Raw genomic sequence first — 20,446 nt, forward strand, 5'->3', positions numbered from 1 at the left:
TCTGTTACAGCCGCAACGGCACGGACATGGAGCCCAAATTCATCCCTCGCTCTCGGCTCTACCGACTCCAGGTGTGCCTGTCGGTGCTGCTCATCCTGCAGGCCTTGTGCTGGATGGTGTTTCGGATTGCCGAGGGTGGTGAGGTCCCGGGATATGTGGTGCTCTGTGGGTGTCTCTCCATGCTGGGCTGGATTTGGGCCGTAGCTCTGCTGCGTTTGGAGAGGAAGAGGGTTCTGGTTCGGGATAGAACCAGAGGCCACAGTGCGGTTCTGCTGCTCTATTGGGCCATAGCTTTTGCATCTGAAAATCTGGCGTTTATATCGTGGATGAGCCCACAGTGGTGGTGGGCTTTGGAGACGTCTAATCAACAGGTAATCCCTAGTAACTGTATTTCGCTTCATGAACTTTGACATTGATGCCATTGTGCTGATTATTTGTGGAAGTGTTGGAATGCTAGGAATGCTTATTCACCATGACACAGCATTGTAGTAATTTTAAGACAAAAGGTAAATATTGAGGATCCAACTGGTTTAACAATTCTGAATGACTCTGCAACTCTGTCAGGTATGAAGACACATTGAGCACGTTTACATGCATGCTCTCACATCGATTATTACGCAGATTTCGCGTGCCATGTCAACACCTTACCCAGTGTCCTTACTGGCTCATCCAATGTGCACATGTGTTGAGTACATGCCTCTTCAAGGTTTGATGTCAAAAGTAGAGAATAACACGATTATTTCAAATGTCATGTAAACATGGATTTCTTGCTTTGTCAGATTTTTTAAATATGCTGATTTTTTTTTAGAGTAATCAGCGTATTGGTGTGCATGTAAACAGGCTCATTGTCATTTTAGGATGTGTCTGTAAATAGCAGGCAGTGACATGCATGTAAATATTGTTGAGTCATGCTCAGTTCTCCATGCATGTTTGCCTGCCTTTTTGGCCACGCCCCTAACCGGTCCCTATCAAGTGACTTACAGTGACACAGCAGTTTTGCACCATTTACTCTAGTCTGAAATATGGGGCAAATGTAAATGAATGTAGATAAAGTGTGTTATAACAATGGCCTGATTTTGTCAGGTTTAGCAACAAAAACTGCCCCGTTTTGGTAGATTTACCTAAATGAGCAGTAAAAAAAAAAAACACAACAACAATGGCCTTTTCATTAGTCTTAATTTTTAAGCATTTGTGGATTAATAAATATCTAAAGGAATGATTAAATATTATGAATCTTAAATACAGGCCTAAGTGTAAATCTTTCTAATTAAAGTCTAATTAAAAAACATAAATGTAAATTAAAATCTAAATCTAAATGATTTTCTGATATGTTTTTGTAATGTGTATTATTTAAATTTCGCATTTAGCCCCAAAAATAGTCCATTTTTTTTTAAACATTTATTGATTTAATATATATTTAGAAATATTTAATGTAAATGTTAAATCTTATGTAAATACAATGTCTTTTTCATTAGTTTTATTTTTCTCATTTTTTTGGTTCCGTTGTATACCATTTTAATTCACTTGTGGTTTAATAAATATCTAAAATAATTATTTATTTGTTAAATCGTTAATGCAAGTCTAATTGTCAAATTGAAATCTTAAATGTAAACTTAAATCTAAATGATTTTTCTGATAAGTTTGTGTATTATTTTAATTTTTGCACCCAATTTTGTCTGATTTAGCAAACAAAAATGGTCCACTGTTGTCAGATTTACCTTAAGTACTAAACATATAGTGTAGTTTTGTCATTTTCAAACGTTTGTGGTTTAATGTACACTACCAGTCAAAAGTTTTGAAACACTTACTCATTCTTTATTATAAATCGTATTTTTTTTTCTTCACATTTTAGAATAATGTCATCTAAACTATGGAATTACATAAATGGAACTATGGGAATTATGTTGTGACTAAACAAAATCCAAAATAAATCAAAACTGTGTTATATTTTAGCATCTTCAAAGTAGTCACCCTTTGCCTAGAATTTGCAGACATGTACTCTTGACATTTTCTCAACCAACTTCTTGAGGTATCACCCTGGGATGCTTTTCTTTATTATTTGGTCCAAGTCATCAATTTCAAAAAAATGTTTTTATTTTTTATTAAATTTTAGTTTTATTATGAAATAAATTAATATGGTGGCACAATTATATTTTTGTCTACAAAACTAATTTCAAACATTTAAGCATACGCCTTCAGATCAAAAGATTTTTAAGATCATGAGAAACATTTCAGTCAAGTGTTTCAAAACTTCTGACCGGTAGTGTATACTTAGAGATATTAATAGTAAATAATAAATCTAATTGTACATTTTCATGTTTTTTTTTCCCTAATATATTTTTATATATCAGCAGAATATATCAACAGAAAACAAACTATGTGACATACACTTAATAAATCAAATCCAATCAAACCCATGAAGCAAAAAACAGTGCTGTAATTAGATTGACACTTCTAAGTTAAAAGTGTTACATTTTTTTTTTTTTTTACATCTTGTGTACAGATTTTATGAAACTTGTTTATATCAGCGAAGACACACTGTCCATTAACAGGGTACTAGCAGATATAAACAAGACAAAGTGTAATCACTTTGTGCATATTTAATTTGTTTTGCCATTATGTCTGCAGATAGAGTTTGCGTTCTGGCTGGTGCGGTACTTCAGCTCAGGTTTGCTCTTCCTGTTAGGCCTAAAGGCTCCAGGGTTGCCACGGCGACCGTACATGCTTCTTGTCAATGAGGATGAGCGAGATGTGGAGCATGGCACACAGGTGAGTGACGGATAACAATTTTGGATAGTCCAGTGAATTAAACACTTGACTTGTTTGGGATGTGTCCATCTCTGGATTTTCACATTACTCAGCACATTACTTAAAGCAGTCCTGCCCACAAAAAGTTGCAGATATATCTGAATTAGAGGTCAACCGATAGTGGATTTTTCTGATACCGATAACAAAGGTGGGGGGCCAATAGTTTTTAAAATCAGTTTATTATATAGAATGTCAAAAACTTGTCTTTATCTTTCTATACTATGATGTGCAAAGAAAATGAATCCAAAATGTATAAAATTCCAGATGCAGATTTTCGTTCAACCAAAATCCCAATAATAACCAGAAAAATTAAGATTTGGTGCGTAATGCGGAACTTTTAAGTATAAACAAGGCCAAGACACACCAGGGACTCTTATTCTGTAATACGAAATGATGAAAAAACTATCGGCAACTATCTAAATGGATTTCTGCCAATAACCGATACTTCCAGAAGGCAACTATCGGCACCGATTAATCGGTAAAACCGATATATTGGTCTACCTCTAATTTGAATGTTTAAATCACTACAGTAACACATTTTATGGTGTTTCATGTCTGTGCAGCCTCTCTTGGGTAATTCTGCCGAGAATCAGTCTACATGGAAGGACTTTTGGAAGAAGGTGCGTCTTTTGGTGCCTTATATGTGGCCTAAAGGCAGCTTTCTGCTTCAGCTGCTGGTTGTGCTGTGTCTCGGCCTGCTGGGAGTGGAGCGTGCCATCAATGTGTTTGTGCCCATCTTCTACAAGAACATAGGTACAGTTTATTTTTCAGTCATGATTGGGTTAATATTGTAATAGGTGCTTGTCCTGTTGCTAGGCTGGTTTGTTTAACACCATCTGAAATTAAGCTCTAGCACGTCACATGCCCACACTTAGATTTCCTCTCTTCACAGTGAACGAGCTAACAGACGGAAGCTCTTGGAAGACATTGGCCACTACAGTTTGTATTTACGTGCTGCTGAAGTTCCTGCAGGGAGGTGGAGCTGGTGAGAGAGCATTTCAATTGTATTCTGTTTAAACTGAATATTAGTTCAAATCCGTACACAAATTCGTCTTCATCTGTTTCCATGTGCAGGTGCGTCTGGGTTTGTGAGTAACTTACGTTCGTTCCTTTGGATTCGGGTGCAGCAGTTCACTAATCGTGTGGTCCAGGTACGTCTCTTTGCTCACCTACACTCTCTGTCTCTACGCTGGCACCTGGGCCGCCGCACCGGAGACGTCCTCAGGAGCATCGACAGAGGAACCTCCTCCATCAATAGCCTGCTCAGGTGACGCTCAAAAAATTTAGAAAATCTGCCTGTTTTTATGAGAGATGATTTAGAAACTTTTAAGAAAAAGTAGGGATGCACCAGTGTATTGGCTGCTGATATTTATCTGCCAATTATTGACCAAATTAAAACCATCGGCATATCTGTAATAAGCATGAAAATGCAAGAAAGACAGATGGTTTATTTCTTGTTATTAGTAACACACTTTGTAAAAACTCTGTGAATTCAGATACTCAATCCAGAAATAATAATAACCACAATAAGGTTGGCACTCCTAAGAACATGTAATATTTCATTTTTTTTCTTTCTCGTTCTTATGTTAATGTGGAAAAAAACAGCATAAATGGACGTGACAGTTGTAGAAGCGGCACTTACCTGACTACATGATGAGGGAAACCATTCAAAACACTCTGAAACTAGCAGACTTTGACTTCTGAGATATCGGTATGATATCAATTAATGCTGCATGATTGATTGAATTAAGATTGAAATTGCAAAATGGCCTTGTGCGATTACTAAACCATAAAAGGCTGCATTTTAAACTGCAAAAACAGAAGTGCAAAAATGTTTTAGAAGTACAAAATAACATTTTTATCATAGCAATCATCATGTTATCATATTTAGTCAGTTTTTGTATCTTTTTCTATCTTGTATTTATCTTTCACTGTGGCTCTCTTTAAAATGTTGGCCTGTCATGTGTTCAACAGATCCAATGTTCAATAGAAATGAATTATTGTTAGAACACTAAAAAACCTTTTTGTACCTCCTTGTAAATTTTTTAAGCATTCCTAATAGGGCTAGGTGTTGATACGGATTTTTCAATTCCAATTCACAAGAATTCGATTCCAATCTCGATTCGATCCAATATACATTCATGTGGGTACATTTCTGTTAAAATGTCACTTTTTCTTAATTTTCTCTCAGCTAATGCTCTTAATTATAAAGGAAATTTCTAGGCAACCCTTCTAGGTACAAGTCGAAAATATTAATTTTACAAATTATATTTTATCATTAGTTTTTAATCAAATTAGTCACATTTTAGCTTTTGAAAAATTTTCAAATTCACTCTTTTCCATCAATTAATGTTTTGAAATTGCATATATTATGTTGCATAAATGTTTTTGTTACATGTTTATTGTTTACTTGCACAATTTGTACTATATACAAGTATTTACATTGATATGTAGAACACATGCTTAATCGGTACTGTCTCTTTAAGACCACCGGTATCAGCCAGTAAGTCCAAATAATGTGAGAAGATGTGCATAATTTCTTTAGCACATCCATGTGTGATTAGAATAAAATGTTTCTTTTTTTTGTTGTTTTTAATCAACAAATGACTTTAACAAACAGAACGGGTATTAAAAGAGACATTATTCAATGACAAATGGACCCATGGATCTTGTCTTTGGATACACAGAACGAGTTAAACCAAACTTTTACTCTCAACACGCAGTGAAATCTGAACATTTACAAACCTGTGGCTAATCATTTTTAGCTACATAGCTAAGATTTTGTTGCACATGAGAGTGATTTACTTGTATTATAGAGAGTTGCCACACAGAGTGAAAGATCGGTCTTGGGATTTAAGAATCGATATCGAGTTAAAACGAAGATCGCAATGCATTGTAAAATCTGAATTTTTACCCAGCCCTAAGTAAAACAGTGATCTGATGACAAAATAAGATAAGTGGCAAAATATCGGTATCGGCCTATAGTTTTTTGTTATCGGTATCGGCCACAAATGTTCACATTGGTGCATCCCAAAATAAAAGGTATTATACATTCAGCCAGTAATTATTGCAAAATAAGTGGTTTGGGAGACATGAAACATTGACAGAGATGTAGGAAATCAGCTGCCTGTGACGTTGGTCAGTTTTACAGTTTAGTGGTAATAATACAACAATATTTTAATGCAGAATGCTGCAATTTAATCAATCACAGTCACTTAATTCAGAGAGTTGTGCTATAAGTATTTTTATGTGGTAGCCAAAAGCTCAAGTCAGAAGTTTACATACACTTAGGTTTAAGTCATTAAAACTAATTTTTTAACCTCTCCACAGATTTAATATTAGCAAACTATAGTTTTGGCAAGTCTTTAAGACATCTACTTTGTGCATGACACAAGTAATTTTTCCAGTAATTATTTACAGACAGATTGTTTCACTTTTAATTGACTATATCACAATTCCAGTGGGTCAGAAGTTTACATACACTAAGTTAACTGTGCCTTTAAGCAGCTTGGAAAATTCCAGAAAATGATTTCAAGCCTTTAGACAATTAGCAAATTAGCTTCTGATCGTAGGTGTACCTGTGGATGTATTTTAAGGCCTAACTTCAAACTCAGTGCCTCTTTGTTTGACATCATGGGAAAATCAAAAGAAATCAGCCAAGACCTTTAGAAAAAAAATTGTAGACCTCCACAATTCTGGTTCATCCTTGGGAGCAATTTCTAAACACCTGAAGGTACCATGTTCATCTGTACAAACAATAGTACGCAAGTATAAACACCATGGGTCCACACAGCCATCATACCGCACAGGAAGGAGACATATTTTGTCTCCTAGAGATGAACGTAGTTTGGTGCATAAAGTGCAAATAATTCCCAGAACAACAGCAAAGGACCTTGTGAAGATGCTGGAGGAAACAGGTAGGCAAGTATCTATATCCACAGTAAAACGAGTCCTATATCGACATAACCTGAAAGGCTGTGCAGCAAGGAAGAAGCCACTGCTCCAAAACCACCATAAAAAATGAAAAAAAAAAAGCCAGAGTACAGTTTGAAAGTGCACATGGGGACAAAGATCTTAATTTTTGGAGAAATGTCCTCTGGTATGATGAAACAAAATGGCCATATTGACCATCGTTATGTTTGGAGGAAAAAGGGTGAGGCTTGCAAGCCGAAGAACACCATCCCAACCATGAAGCATGGGGGTGGCAGCATTATGTTGTGGGGGTGCTTTGCTGCAGGAGGGACTGGTGCACTTCACAGAATTGATGGCATCATGTGGAAGGAAAATTATGTGGATAAATTTAAGCATCTCAAGACATCAGCCAGGAAGTTAAAGCTCATCGCAGATGGGTCTTCCAAATGGAAAATGACCCCAAGCATACCTCCAAAGTTATGGCAAAATGGACAACAAAGTCAAAGTATTGGAGTGGCCATCACAAAGCCCTGACCTCAATCCGATTGACAATTTTTGGGTAGAACTGAAAAAGCGTGTGCGAGCAAGGAGGCCTACAAACCTGACTCAGTTACACCAGTTCTGTCTGGAGGAATGGGCCAAAATTCCAGCAACTTATTGTGAGAAGCTTGTGGAAGGCTACCCAAAAACGTTTGACCCAAGCTAAACAATTTAAAGGCAATGCTACCAAATACTAACAAAGTGTATGTAAACTTCTGACCCACTGGAAATTTGATGAAAGAAATAAAAGCTGAAATAAATCATTCTCTCTACTATTATTCTGACATTTCACATTCTTAAAATAAAGTAGTGATCCTAACTGACCTAAGACAGGGAATGTTTTCTACGATTAAATGTCAGGAATTGTGAAAAACTGAGTTTAAATGTATTTGGCTAAGGAGTATGTAAACTGCTGACTTCAACCGTATATTGGTCCGGGATTATAAATCTATACATTTTTGTCTGCTGTACAGCAGAATAAATGGATAAATATGAAATGCTTTTAAACTTGGCATAGCGCGCACACTGCCGTAGCTTTCGGTTAGAAACTTGGCATTTAAAAAAAAAAAAAAAAAGAGTATACTGTTTGACTTATAAAAATGCTCTGGTATTATTTGCTTATAATATTGGCCTAATTTAAAGTGATAGTTCACCCAGAAGTGAAAAATCATTTACTCACTTTTATGCCATCCCAGATGTGAATGACTTTCTCTCTTGTGCAGAACACAAACAGATTTCTAGAAGAATATCTCAGCTCTGTAGAAAGTGAATAGTGACCAGACCTTTGAAGCTCAAAATCACATAAAGGCCACATAAAAGTAATCCATCAAACTCCAGTGGTTTAATATATGTCTTCCGAAGCGATGCAACCACTTTGGGTGAGGAAAAAGATCAATATTTCAATCTTTTACTATAAATCTTCATGTTCACTTTAAGAATGTGAAAGTGAAAGTGGAGATTTATAGTAAAAAAAATTAAAAAAAGGGCTTAAATATGGATCTGTTTATCACCCACACCTATCATATTGCTTTTGCAGACATAGATTTAACCACTGGAGTCATATGGATTACTTTTATGCTGATTTTATGTGATTTTTAGAGCTTGATAGGTCTGGTCACCATTCACCTGCATTGTATGGACCTACAGAGCTGAAATATTCTTCTAAAAATCTTCGTTTGTGTTCTGCAGAAGAAAGTAAGTCATACACTCTGGGATGGCATGAGGGTGAGTAAATGATGAGGGAATTTTTTGGGTGAACTATCCCTTTAACCAATCCCAATCATTAAAAAACAATAATAATAATGGGATTATTTCTGTATTTGTATTTCAACAGCTACATTGTGTTCAGCATCTTCCCCACCATTGCTGATATTGTTATCGCCATTGTCTATTTCATTTCCAACTTCAACGCCTGGTTTGGCCTCATAGTTTTCATTTGCATGGCCCTCTACCTCAGTAAGTACCAAACAAAAACTTGCTGTTAATGTCAAATTTGCAACAATCTGTCTTTTATTGGAAAAAGTTTCTACTTGCCTGCTTTGTTTTGAAAGTAAGTGGTGAAACACTGCTCTTCTCCAGGCATTAAATAAGAATCAGTCACACCAGTGATCTTGAACAATTTAGTCTATATATAAAACACTGTGTAGATCAGCGATCAATCCTACTTCTGTAGATCTAGTTTCTTAAGTTTAGTTCCAACCATACTCAACTCAATTTTCCAGTTAAACCTGTAGACCTTGTTAAGCTGGTTCAGTCAACTTTCATTAGTGGAATAAGGGCTTGTAATAGAATACTAACCTACTGCTTACTGCATTCTGTGCAGTATAAACCATATACTATTTACTATTTATCATGCTGGAAATTTTCATTGCATTTCATTGTGGGTTACAGGCAGTATTCCACACTGTACGGTTTGTATAATGCACATTTTGGCAAATGTAATATTTTAATGCATACAGTAATTTTGCATACTGTACACATATTGCATACTGCAAAGATAGTATGTCGTATGGCATAAATACTCAACAAAAAGCGGCAGGAAAATAGATTCCCAGCATCAGGATTTAGCACCCCAAGTAGAGTGGAGGATCACTTTTGCACTTGCTTGGCTCAGAAGACCTGAAGAAAGAATCATAATTAAATATAGTGGATCTGCATTTGATTATTGATTGACTGCACTGTTATTGCTGTTTCTCATCAGCTCTCACGATCGTTATCACGGAATGGAGAACCAAATACAGGCGAGATATGAACACACAAGATAACAATGCCAAATCTAAAGCTGTGGACTCTTTATTGAACTTTGAGACGGTACGGCAAGAGGGTTTCCTCTTTGTTTGGCTAAGGCCTGTCCTTTGTCGATTCAGACTATCTTACGAATTTAGTACATTCAAAATGAGAACGTTAGTAACACTTTACCATAAGGTTCTATTTGTTAACATTAGGTAATGCATTAGGTATCATGAACTAACAATTAACAATAAATATTTTGCAGCATTGGTTAATCTTTGTTAATGTTAGTTAATAAAAATACAATTGTTCATTGTTTGTTCATGTTAGTTCATAGTGCATTAACTAATGTAAACATATACAACTTTTGATTTAAAAAAAAAAAATATTATTATATATTGAAATTAACGTTAACCAAGATTAATAAATGCTGTACAAGTATTGTTTATTAGTAGTTCATGTTAATGTTAACAAATAGAACCTTATTGTAAAATGTTACCAGAACATTTGTTATAAAAACATAATATAAATGCATTGACACAATAACAGTTTAGTGCTGTTGCACATAATATCCAATGTATATGATGTGATTAAATTATGATATTGTCAACAGGTGAAATATTATAACGCAGAAAGCTATGAAGTGAGTCGCTTTGAGGATACCATCTTAAAATATCAGGTAACAACTGTTTTTGACTCTTTTTATATATATATATATTTAGACAGCCTTTCATCCTAGATAAAAGGGAACATTTGTTATATTCCCTTTAATTTGTAGGTAATTGAAATGAATTGATAATAATATAATGTTTAAGAATTCCTATTTTTAAATCATGTATAAATGTTATAACATCTGTAATTTGTAGTTAATTGATTTTAAACGAATATAAAGCTTAAGACTGACTCATAAATGCAGCTTTCATAATTATTATATATATATATATATACTCTACAATATATATACACTACCGGTCAAAAGTTTTGAAACACTCATTTTTTATTATATATATTATTTATTTTTTCACATTTTAGAATAATAGTAAAGTCATTAAAACTATGGAATAACATAAATGGAACTATGGGAATTATGTTGTGACTAAACAAAATCCAAAATAAATCAAAACTGTGTTATATTTTAGCATTTTCAAAGTAGTCACCCTTTGCCTACAATTTGCAGACCTGTACTCTTGACATTTTCTCAACCAACTTCTTGAGGAATCACCCTGGGATGCTTTTTAAACAGTATTGAAGGAGTTCCCATCTATGTTGGGCACTTATTGGCTGCTTTTCTTTATTATTTGGTCCAAGTCATCAATTTCAAAAACTTTTTTTAAAATTTTTTTTTTTTATAATGAAATAAATTAATATGGTGGCACAATTATATTTTTGTCTACAAAACTAATTTCAAACATTTAAGCAAACGCCTTCAGATCAAAAGATTTTTAAGATCATGAGAAACATTTCAGTCAAGTGTTTTAAAACTTTTGACCGGTAGTGTGTGGATGTGTGTGTGTGTGTGTGTGTGTGTGTATATATATATATATATATATATATATATATATATATATATATATATATATATATATATATATATATATATATAAAATATATACTGTACTGTACGATTGAAGGTACGATTAGTGGTTCTCGCTCTCAATGAGGCGCGTGGTAAGTTGTGCGTGGATCGCGGAGAGTAGCATGAGCCTCCACATGCTGTGACTCTCCGCGGTGTTGTGCACAATGAGCCACGTGATAAGATGCATGGATTGACTGTCTCAGAAGCGGAGGCAACTGAGACTTGTCCTCCGCCACCCAGATTGAAGTGAGTAACCGCACCACCACGAGGACCTACTAAGTAGTGGGAATTGGCCATTCCAAATTGTGGATAAAAAAAGGTGCCGCACGGAGGGAAGCCAGATCAATCTTGGTGGCTGGAAGTGATTGGTCAATGATGGTTGACCTCGGCCAGCAGCTAAAATTTCCTACCGAGGTTGCCATTACCTCCTTGAGGGCGGATGTAGTGTTGTGGTCAACTTCAGCTAGGAAAATTGCAATGATTGAGCTTACTGTTCCATGGGAAAAGGGTCTGGAGACAGTCTATGAGAGAAATAAGCTAAAAAAGCTGAAACATTGAAGATAGGTGGCTCCCACAGCTGGGCTGAAGGCACTGGTGGAGGTGCGGCAGGTAATAATGCCCGGCAGGTTATTACAGCTACCTGTGCATCTGTTTATATATAATTATTATTGTTTGTATTTATTTTTTTTCAGGAATCAGAGTGGAAGACCAATGCTTCTCTGGCCCTCTTAAATCAAACTCAAAATCTCATCATTGGTTTAGGTCTGCTGGCTGGATCTTTGCTGTGTGCCTACTTTGTGACAGAGGGCAAGTTTCAGGTACAAATCAGGGCACCATAGATATTATACCTCTGTTAAAGACAGGTAGTGTGTGAACTTCTTAAGACATCAAATCATCTGGTTTGTAATAAAAAAAAAAATTTAGTCTAAAATTTGATTGGATGAGCCAAAGTATATAGCCTGTAATTATTAGAAGAGTTATAGAAGACTGTAATTTTCCCTCAGTTTTTGGATTCCATAGTAAAATTTCTTAGGAATGTGTCTGTATTCTCAAGTTGTGGAGAACTGCATTTCACTTGTCTTGCTTTTCCAGGTTGGAGATTATGTGCTGTTTGGAACATATATCATTCAACTCTACACCCCACTCAACTGGTTTGGAACATACTACAGGTGTGATACATTTCCTTCGTGGTTTATAGTTATCGCCAATTTATTGGTAGAGATTGGTACATTTGATTAAAAAACCTGACAGCAAATGTGTATTTTTCCTCGGACAGAATGATCCAGAACTCTTTCATTGACATGGAAAGTATGTTCGTGCTCTTCACTGAGGAAGAGGAGGTGAGCAAATGATTATTTTTGAAATTCATATCACAGGAGCATTAGAATAATTAATGAGCATATAATTAATTATTTAATTAGGTGAAGGATGATGTCAACGCAGGCAGCCTTTACTACAGGCAGGGAAAAGTAGAGTTTGAAAATGTGTTCTTCAGCTACACGCAAGGGTAAGTACTGTAGGTTAAAAAAAATCTAATGTCAGTCCCTTACAAAAAAGTACTGTGGTGGTGCCATAGTACAGTTATAAGATGGTAATACCATGAAACTTTAAAATATACCATGATACTGAATGGTTAATTAGTATATACCGTATATCATGGTATTTACATGATGCTCCAAGGTACTTCAAAGAATACTATGGTATTACCATACCCAAAAAACATGGTGTTATTTTGGTACCATGTCCAAAACCATAGTAATACCATGGTACTATACTTTTTTGTGATTCCAGTAGTTAGTATAGTCAAACATTACAAATGAGCATGATTTACAGTTGTGCTCAAGTTTGCATACCCTGGCAGAAATTGTGAAATTTTGGCATTGATTTTGAAAATATGACTGATCATGCAAAAAAACTGTCTTTTATTTAAGGACAGTGATCATATGAAGCCATTTATTATCACATAGTTCTTTGGCTCCTTTTTAAATCATAATGATAACAGAAATCACCCAAATGGCCCTGATCAAAAGTTTACATACCCTTGAATGTTTGGCCTTGTTACAGACACACAAGGTGACACACACAGGTTTAAATGGCAATTAAAGGTTAATTTCCCACACATGTGGCTTTTTAAATTGCAATTAGTGTCTGTGTATAAATAGTCAATGAGTTTGTTAGCTCTCACGTGGATGCACTGAGCAGGCTAGATACTGAGCAATGGGGAGCAGAAAAGAACTGTCAAAAGACCTGCATAACAAGGTAATGGAACTTTATAAAGATGGAAAAGGATATAAAAAGATATCCAAAGCCTTGAAAATGCCAGTCAGTACTGTTCAATTATTATGAAGTGGAAAATTCGGAAATCTCTTGATACCAAGCCAAGGTCAGGTAGACCAAGAAAGATTTCAGCCACAACTGCCAGAAGAGTTGTTGGGGATACAAACAAAAACCCACAGGTAACCTCAGGAGAAATACAGGCTGCTCTGGAAAAAGACAGTGTGATTGTTTCAAGGAGCACAATATGACGATACTTGAACAAAAATGAGCTGCATGGTCTAGTTGCCAGAAAGAAGCCTTTACTGCACCAATGCCACAAAAAAGCCCGGATACAATATGCCCGACAACACCTTGACACGCCTCACAGCTTCTGGCACACTGTAATTTGGAGCGACGAGACCAAGAGCTTTATGGTCACAACCATAAGCGCTATGTTTGGAGAGGGGTCAACAAGGCCTATAGTGAAAAGAATACCATCCCCACTGTGAAGCATGGTGGTGGCTCACTGATGTTTTGGGGGTGTGTGAGCTCTAAAGACACGGGGAATCTTGTGAAAATTGATGGCAAGATGAATGCAGCATGTTATTAGAAAATACTGGCAGACAATTTGCATTCTTCTGCACGAAAGCTGCGCATGGGACGCTCTTGGACTTTCCAGCACGACAATGACCCTAAGCACAAGGCCAAGTTGACCCTCCAGTGGTTACAGCAGAAAAAGGTGAAGGTTCTGGAGTGGCCATCACAGTCTCCTGACCTTAATATCATCGAGCCACTCTGGGGAGATACGTGCAGTTCATGCAAGATGACCAAAGACTTTGCATGACCTGGAGGCATTTTGCCAAGACGAATGGGAAGTTATATCACCTGCAAGAATTTGTGGCCTCATAGACAACTATTACAAAAGACTGCACGCTGTCATTGATGCTAAAGGGGGCAATACACAGTATTAAGAACTAAGGGAATGCAGACTTTTGAACAGGGGTCATTTCATTTTTTTCTTTGTTGCCATGTTTTGTTTTATGATTGTGCCATTCTGTTATAACCTACAGATGAATATGAATCCTATAAGAAATAAAAGAAATGTGTTTTGCCTGCTCACTCATGTTTTCTTTAAAAATGGTCCATATATTACCAATTCTCCAAGGGTATGCAAACTTTTGAGCACAACTGTAATTAATAATGTGATCTGACAATAATATTTTATATGATGTTTTTGCAGCAAGGAGATTCTAAAAGATGTCTCTTTTACTGTACTCCCTGGCCAGACTGTAGCACTTGTAAGTTTTTATTCTATTCTATTCTGTTCTAATCTAACCTATTTTTCTATTCTATTCCATTCTGTTATATTCTTCTTTGTTCTGTTCTTTTTTTATATTCTTCTGTGCTAATCTGCTCTTCTATTCTAATTTGTTCTATTTTATTATATTATATTATATTCTGTGCTATTGTACTCTTATGTGCCGTTTTATTCTACTCTATTGTATTTTATCATTTTATATTCTGCTTTGTTCTGTTCTATTCTGTATTTCTATTCTATTCCCTTTCATGCATTTTGCTTTGTTGTATTCTAGTCTTTTCTATTCCATTCTGTTCTTTCTGTTCTATTCTTTTCTATTATATTCTACTGTTCTAATCTTCTTTATGCTGTTCTATTATATTCTGCATCGTTTCATTCTACTCTACTTTGTTCTGTTGCATTCTATTCTGTGCTATTCTATTCCATTCTGTTATGTTCTTCTTTGTTCTGTTCTATTCTGTATTTTTATTCTAATGTGCTAATCTGCTTTATTGTATTCTACTTTGTTCTATTGTGTTGTATTCTATTCTATTCCATGCTATTCTACTCTATAATGTGCCTTTTTTACTCTACTCAATTCTATTTTATTGTCTAATATTCTACTTTGTTCTGTTCTATTATTTTCTGTTGTACTATGTTCTGTTCTATTACGGTTTTCTATTCTATTCTATCTAATCTTTTTTTATTCTATTCTATTCCATTTGGTTGTATTCTGCTTTGTTCTATTCTGTTCTATTCCATTCTGTTGTTTATTCTATTTTATCTATTCTATTCTACTATGTTCTATTCAATGCTGTTCTATTATATTCTGTGCTGTTTCATTCTACTTGATTCTGCTTTCTGTTGTATTCTATTCTGCATGATTCTACTCCATTCTGTGCTGTTTTATTCTGTTCTATTCTATTCCATTTTGTTATATTCTGCTTTGTTATATTCTATTCTTTTTATTCTATTCTAATGTGCTAATCTGTTCTATTCTATTTTATTGTATTCTATTCTATTATATTCTGTGCTATTCTACTGTATTATGTGCTGTTATATTGTACTCATTTCTATTTCATTGTTCTGTTCTTTTCTATTGTACTTTGTTCTTTTCTAGTCTGTTTATCTATTCTAATCTATTCTACTTCATTTTGTTGTGTTCTGCTTTGTTCTACTCAGTGCTATTCTATTATATTCTGTGCTGTTTCATTCTACTCTATTCCACTTTGTTTGTTGTTTTCTATTCTGTGCTATTCTGCTTTGTTCTAAACTTTTTTATTATATTCTTCTGTGCTATTGTACTCTTATGTGCTGTTTTTTTCTTTTCTATTTTCTATTCTATTCCACACTAATATGTGTTGTTCAGGTACATTTACTTTTGAGTATTCTTGAGTATACATCTAGATGTAAAGACACAAATCACAACTAGTTCTGCTGTAAATTGAACATGTATTGTAGGCCTTGTTTTGTTAATACAGTATGTGTAATACCCGAGGATTGTTTTGGTTTCCTTCAGGTTGGACAGTCAGGTTCTGGAAAGAGCACCATCATACGCCTGCTTTTCCGTTTTTACGATGTTCAGGGCGGCTGTATAAAGATAGATGGTCAAGACATTTCAAAAGTAAGTCTGTCTTTAATAGAAATGTACAAGACACCAAAATATGGTCTTGGAATTTTTGCATTACTTTTTGGACAAAAAATCTTTATGAACAAATATTTTATAAGTCGCTTGTATTTTATTTTCAGCTGTGTTGATTTTTTTTTCATAATAAATGTGGTAGGCTGTTAGTGTTGTGTATTAACTCGTATATCTGGATGTGTCTTAGGTGAAGCAGTCCTCTCTGCGTGCTCACATTGGCGTCGTCCCTCAGGACACTGTCCTGTTTAATGACAACATTCGGGACAACATCCGTTACGGTCGAGTTACTGCCACTGACCAGGAGGTGGAGGAAGCTGCCATTGCTGCCGACATCCATGACAAAATCATAGCCTTCCCTGAAGGTGAGAAATAAGAATAAAAACTTTTGAGACTAGAATGGCTTTATTTTGTGAGTTTCTTGTTGATATTGATGTTTGGTTTATATTTGTAGGCTATGACACTCCGGTGGGTGAGAGGGGTCTTAAGTTGAGTGGAGGAGAGAAGCAGAGAGTCGCCATCGCTCGCACCATCCTGAAAGCACCACAGATCATTCTACTCGATGAGGTACAACAGCACCACTGCATTATGGGACAATACTTACATAGTTTTTTTTGGACATTATTATAATTTTATGAAATTATGTAGAATATAATCAATTAATGACAATTTTGGAATCAAGTCCTATTCAATTAAAGCACTAGGTTGAGATTTAATTATTTCTGTGCTGATTTTTTTTTTAAGTACTTTTTTTCATCATAGACTAATATTCTCTCTTAAGCTGATACAACTTGGCTGGAATTGACACTGTTTTGCATTTATATATTTGATATATTGATGTCCTCTACCCATAGGCCACCTCTGCTCTAGACACACAGACAGAGCGAAACATTCAGGCCTCACTGGCTAAAGTCTGTGCCAACAGAACATCCATTGTCGTGGCTCACAGGTATGCACATAATTAAACATCATTTCTAGAGCTGTCAATTGATTACAATTTTTAACTGAATTAATTGCATGACATGCTGATTAATTAATTGAATTAATCGCATATGAGAAGCCCCTAAATAAAGATAATTCAATATAAATAATAATTAGAATAACTGTAAATATATATATATATAGAAATATATTGCATCATTGTGGCATTGATTAGACAATACAAAAAGAAGCATTTAGAAGTCAATATAGTACCACTGTTTACTATTCCCATATCATTGAACAAGCCTACAGTCGACAGTAGTACATTTTGCAATTGCGTTTGCCAATCTGTCCTGTTCTCACAGGACGCGTTCTTGCTTTCTGTCTTAGCTATTTTTTAATTGTTGTCTATGTACATGTGCGTCTCACTGGTTTTCAGCATCATAAATGCCACTTTTTTAGGACGCTCTTGTCAAGTTGAAAGTAGCTGAAACTGTGGCTGCGCTGCTCGTGTGGTTTAAGTTGCGCTGACTGCCCACTGCTGAAGCGGCCTGTTAAAACACAAAGTTTCAGTACATGTACTTCAAGCTTGAATTGCTCAGATGGTAGGAAAATCAGTACTTTAATTACGGAATTTATGTAGGGGTCAAGGAGCATGATTAATTGCATTAATTGTTTTACACGTTATTTTTTATATGATTAATTGCACTAAATTAATGTAGCCCAAATAATTTCATTTCATTAAACTCTGTCACAAAGCAACAAAAAATGCCACTTCTTTTCTCATATATGTAGGGAATAACTGATAAAGGACCACTGAATTATTTAAAAATAAAATTAATTCAGTAATTCTGAAACAATTCTGTTTATACCATGGTTACGGCATACAGTATATTTTGTCTCTAAATAGTAATTTTATAGACAACAAACTTTTACATAACCAGTTAAGGACAGTAATTCCTTAGAAACATCCCAAGCTATTAGATTTTTTTTTGGTTCCAAATGTTGTGTGTTTGTTCCTGTGTTTGTTTTGAGCGGGACTATCTGACTGTTTGAACAACTGCAGATGAGGGGAATTTTTGTGAGGCATGTCGCTTAATTTGGCCTTGTTTTTTTCCAGACCAGGTCGCTTGTTTCTCTTCGCGAGATCTGGCAACAGTACAATTGGTATATCACCCACCCTTTGCACAGAGTACTTTAATTTTAAAAAGAACGTTATTAACCCTTTTTATTTTATTTTTTCTAACCGGTTACTATTTTGAACGGAAGCCGCAGATCATCAGAGCCGGAATGGAAAAAATACAGTTTCTGCTCCGAACAAACCGAAATGAAAAACATTTCATTTTTAATCTCTGATCGACACCCTTGCAATGTGTGTCAACCAATCAGAATAAAGCATTTAACAATGCTATGATTTAAACAGAATTATTTGAATAATTCTATCATTAATGTGTGTTCCATAGATTGTCGACCATCATTGGAGCTGACATGATTCTTGTTCTTAGAGATGGACAGATCGTGGAGAGAGGAAGGTAAGAATCCATATTTGTTTTTTTCAACAGCTTGAATAACTGTCTTCAGAGAATAAGTCATTCACTATGGGTTAATAAATGAACCATCCAGTGTGAAAGTCCAGTATAATTGTTTCTCACAGGCACGATGAGCTGTTGGCAAAGGGAGGGATGTACTCTGACATGTGGCTGAAACAACAGCAAGCGCAGGACTCTGATTCGTCCTCTGACACTGAGACCAAGGACAGGAAATCAGAGAAACTACAACCCCCAGCATCCACTGCAGAACACAAGGGCCATTGAAAAACACTAAACGTGCAATGAGACATGCAGACTGTTTTAGTTTTAAGTTAAACCAATGCTGTTTTTTCATTTTAGCATCATATTTATTTAATAGCAGTTTTGTATTATTTTTGTATCAGGGGCCAGTTCTTAAAAGTGGCATATCTTGTTATAGGTTTATTTCTAAGATATATTAGTCCTTTGTTTTTAATTATTTTGTTTGACATCCACTTGCGCTCGCCACTTAGTTCCCTTGCATTAGGATGGGTCTAATTTAAAATATGGGTCATTTGACATTACATCTAGAAGATGAATACAATAGTGGGTTCATTGGTAATATATTGTGTTATTTATGAGGTTAAAATACTTTGAATTTTCCCATAGAATTTGTTTGCATAGTATGTGTGTGTGCATTTGTGCATGTGGCTGTACAAAACATAAGTGCATTCATAATGTAAATGAATTTATATGGCCTTTAATGAGAAAAGACTGACTGGATGTTAACGTGCATTGTATAAAACAATGCTGTGACTATTGTTTCTCCCTCCAGTACTATAATTTGAAGTACTACATTGCTACGAGCAAATTAAGACACTTCAGTATGTTGAATGCACAGTGGACTTGTTATTTTAGCCTGTTATTTGAGTAAATCTTCTGATTTGCCGTTCTTTATAAGGGAAAGTATGAAACTGCTGTTTGAATAGGGTCTAAAGTGGCACACGTTGTAATTTACCACACCTGACATGTTTATGTGCAAGTTTGACTATCGATTTATTTTCATATTTTTTTATTTGTCCTTTAAGCTGTATGTTTCAATATAATTTTTGTGCTGGAAGTATCACAGTTTCATATGCAGCAACTATAATGTGGTACTTGTTGCTTGATTTTTGTACTGTACAACAATCAGTTAATCTTTGGGGACAACGGACTATATGGGACTGACACTAAACTCAGGGGACATGGTCGAAATTAGCCATTGGGAAGTGTTTTAGCGTACTATTTTTTTAAATACATGTAGATTTCTAGACTAAAAATTCTGTAGTAAATGAGATTTTTTGTTTTTTATTATTCTGATGTACAGAATTTGCCTTAGGTAGGCTACACTATAACAATGGATGGCAAAAGCAGTTTGTTTTTGTTTGTAAAGATTGTCATTGTATTTTATTGAACAATAAAGCCAAAGAAGGCTTATATTTATATGCATGTTTCATTATCATGATTGATCACACATGCACAATTGTTTATACATAAGCTGCCTTCATGTTTTGTGTAAAAAAAATAAACTACAAATATCTCATTGGTTTGTAAAGTTTGTGAGTAGGTTTTGCTTATTTTGTGCACATGTTTGTTTTGGGATAAATTCCAAATTAAAAGTGCTGTAAACGATTTTAGTCATTCTACTTCCACAAGATCGAGCCATTTCACTGACTGTGATGACGCGTTTCCGCCTTATTTATTAGCGTAAATCTCACTTT

The 20,446-nt window shown here is 35.2% G+C and overlaps 1 protein-coding gene across 1 annotated transcript in view; it reads left to right on the plus strand.

The window, feature by feature from the left end:
* Positions 1 to 20,168, plus strand: part of abcb6a (ATP-binding cassette, sub-family B (MDR/TAP), member 6a) — a 21,808-nt gene extending 1,640 nt beyond the window's left edge. Inside the window, exons 2-20 of the mRNA XM_051702171.1 lie at positions 1 to 371; positions 2,629 to 2,769; positions 3,372 to 3,561; positions 3,701 to 3,793; positions 3,883 to 4,075; positions 8,594 to 8,715; positions 9,461 to 9,570; positions 10,103 to 10,168; positions 11,758 to 11,883; positions 12,158 to 12,234; positions 12,342 to 12,405; positions 12,487 to 12,572; positions 14,562 to 14,619; positions 16,138 to 16,242; positions 16,448 to 16,622; positions 16,712 to 16,824; positions 17,112 to 17,206; positions 18,642 to 18,710; positions 18,833 to 20,168. The exon at positions 1 to 371 is cut by the window's left edge and continues 179 nt beyond it. Coding sequence (XP_051558131.1) covers positions 1 to 371; positions 2,629 to 2,769; positions 3,372 to 3,561; positions 3,701 to 3,793; positions 3,883 to 4,075; positions 8,594 to 8,715; positions 9,461 to 9,570; positions 10,103 to 10,168; positions 11,758 to 11,883; positions 12,158 to 12,234; positions 12,342 to 12,405; positions 12,487 to 12,572; positions 14,562 to 14,619; positions 16,138 to 16,242; positions 16,448 to 16,622; positions 16,712 to 16,824; positions 17,112 to 17,206; positions 18,642 to 18,710; positions 18,833 to 18,992 — 2,414 coding nt within the window. The 3' untranslated portion in view covers positions 18,993 to 20,168. The remainder of the gene's footprint in view (positions 372 to 2,628; positions 2,770 to 3,371; positions 3,562 to 3,700; positions 3,794 to 3,882; positions 4,076 to 8,593; positions 8,716 to 9,460; positions 9,571 to 10,102; positions 10,169 to 11,757; positions 11,884 to 12,157; positions 12,235 to 12,341; positions 12,406 to 12,486; positions 12,573 to 14,561; positions 14,620 to 16,137; positions 16,243 to 16,447; positions 16,623 to 16,711; positions 16,825 to 17,111; positions 17,207 to 18,641; positions 18,711 to 18,832) is intronic.
* Positions 20,169 to 20,446: the final 278 nt, after the last annotated feature.

This window comes from Myxocyprinus asiaticus, chromosome 7 (genome assembly GCF_019703515.2).
Source record: "Myxocyprinus asiaticus isolate MX2 ecotype Aquarium Trade chromosome 7, UBuf_Myxa_2, whole genome shotgun sequence".
Classification (NCBI taxonomy): Eukaryota; Metazoa; Chordata; class Actinopteri; order Cypriniformes; family Catostomidae; genus Myxocyprinus; species Myxocyprinus asiaticus.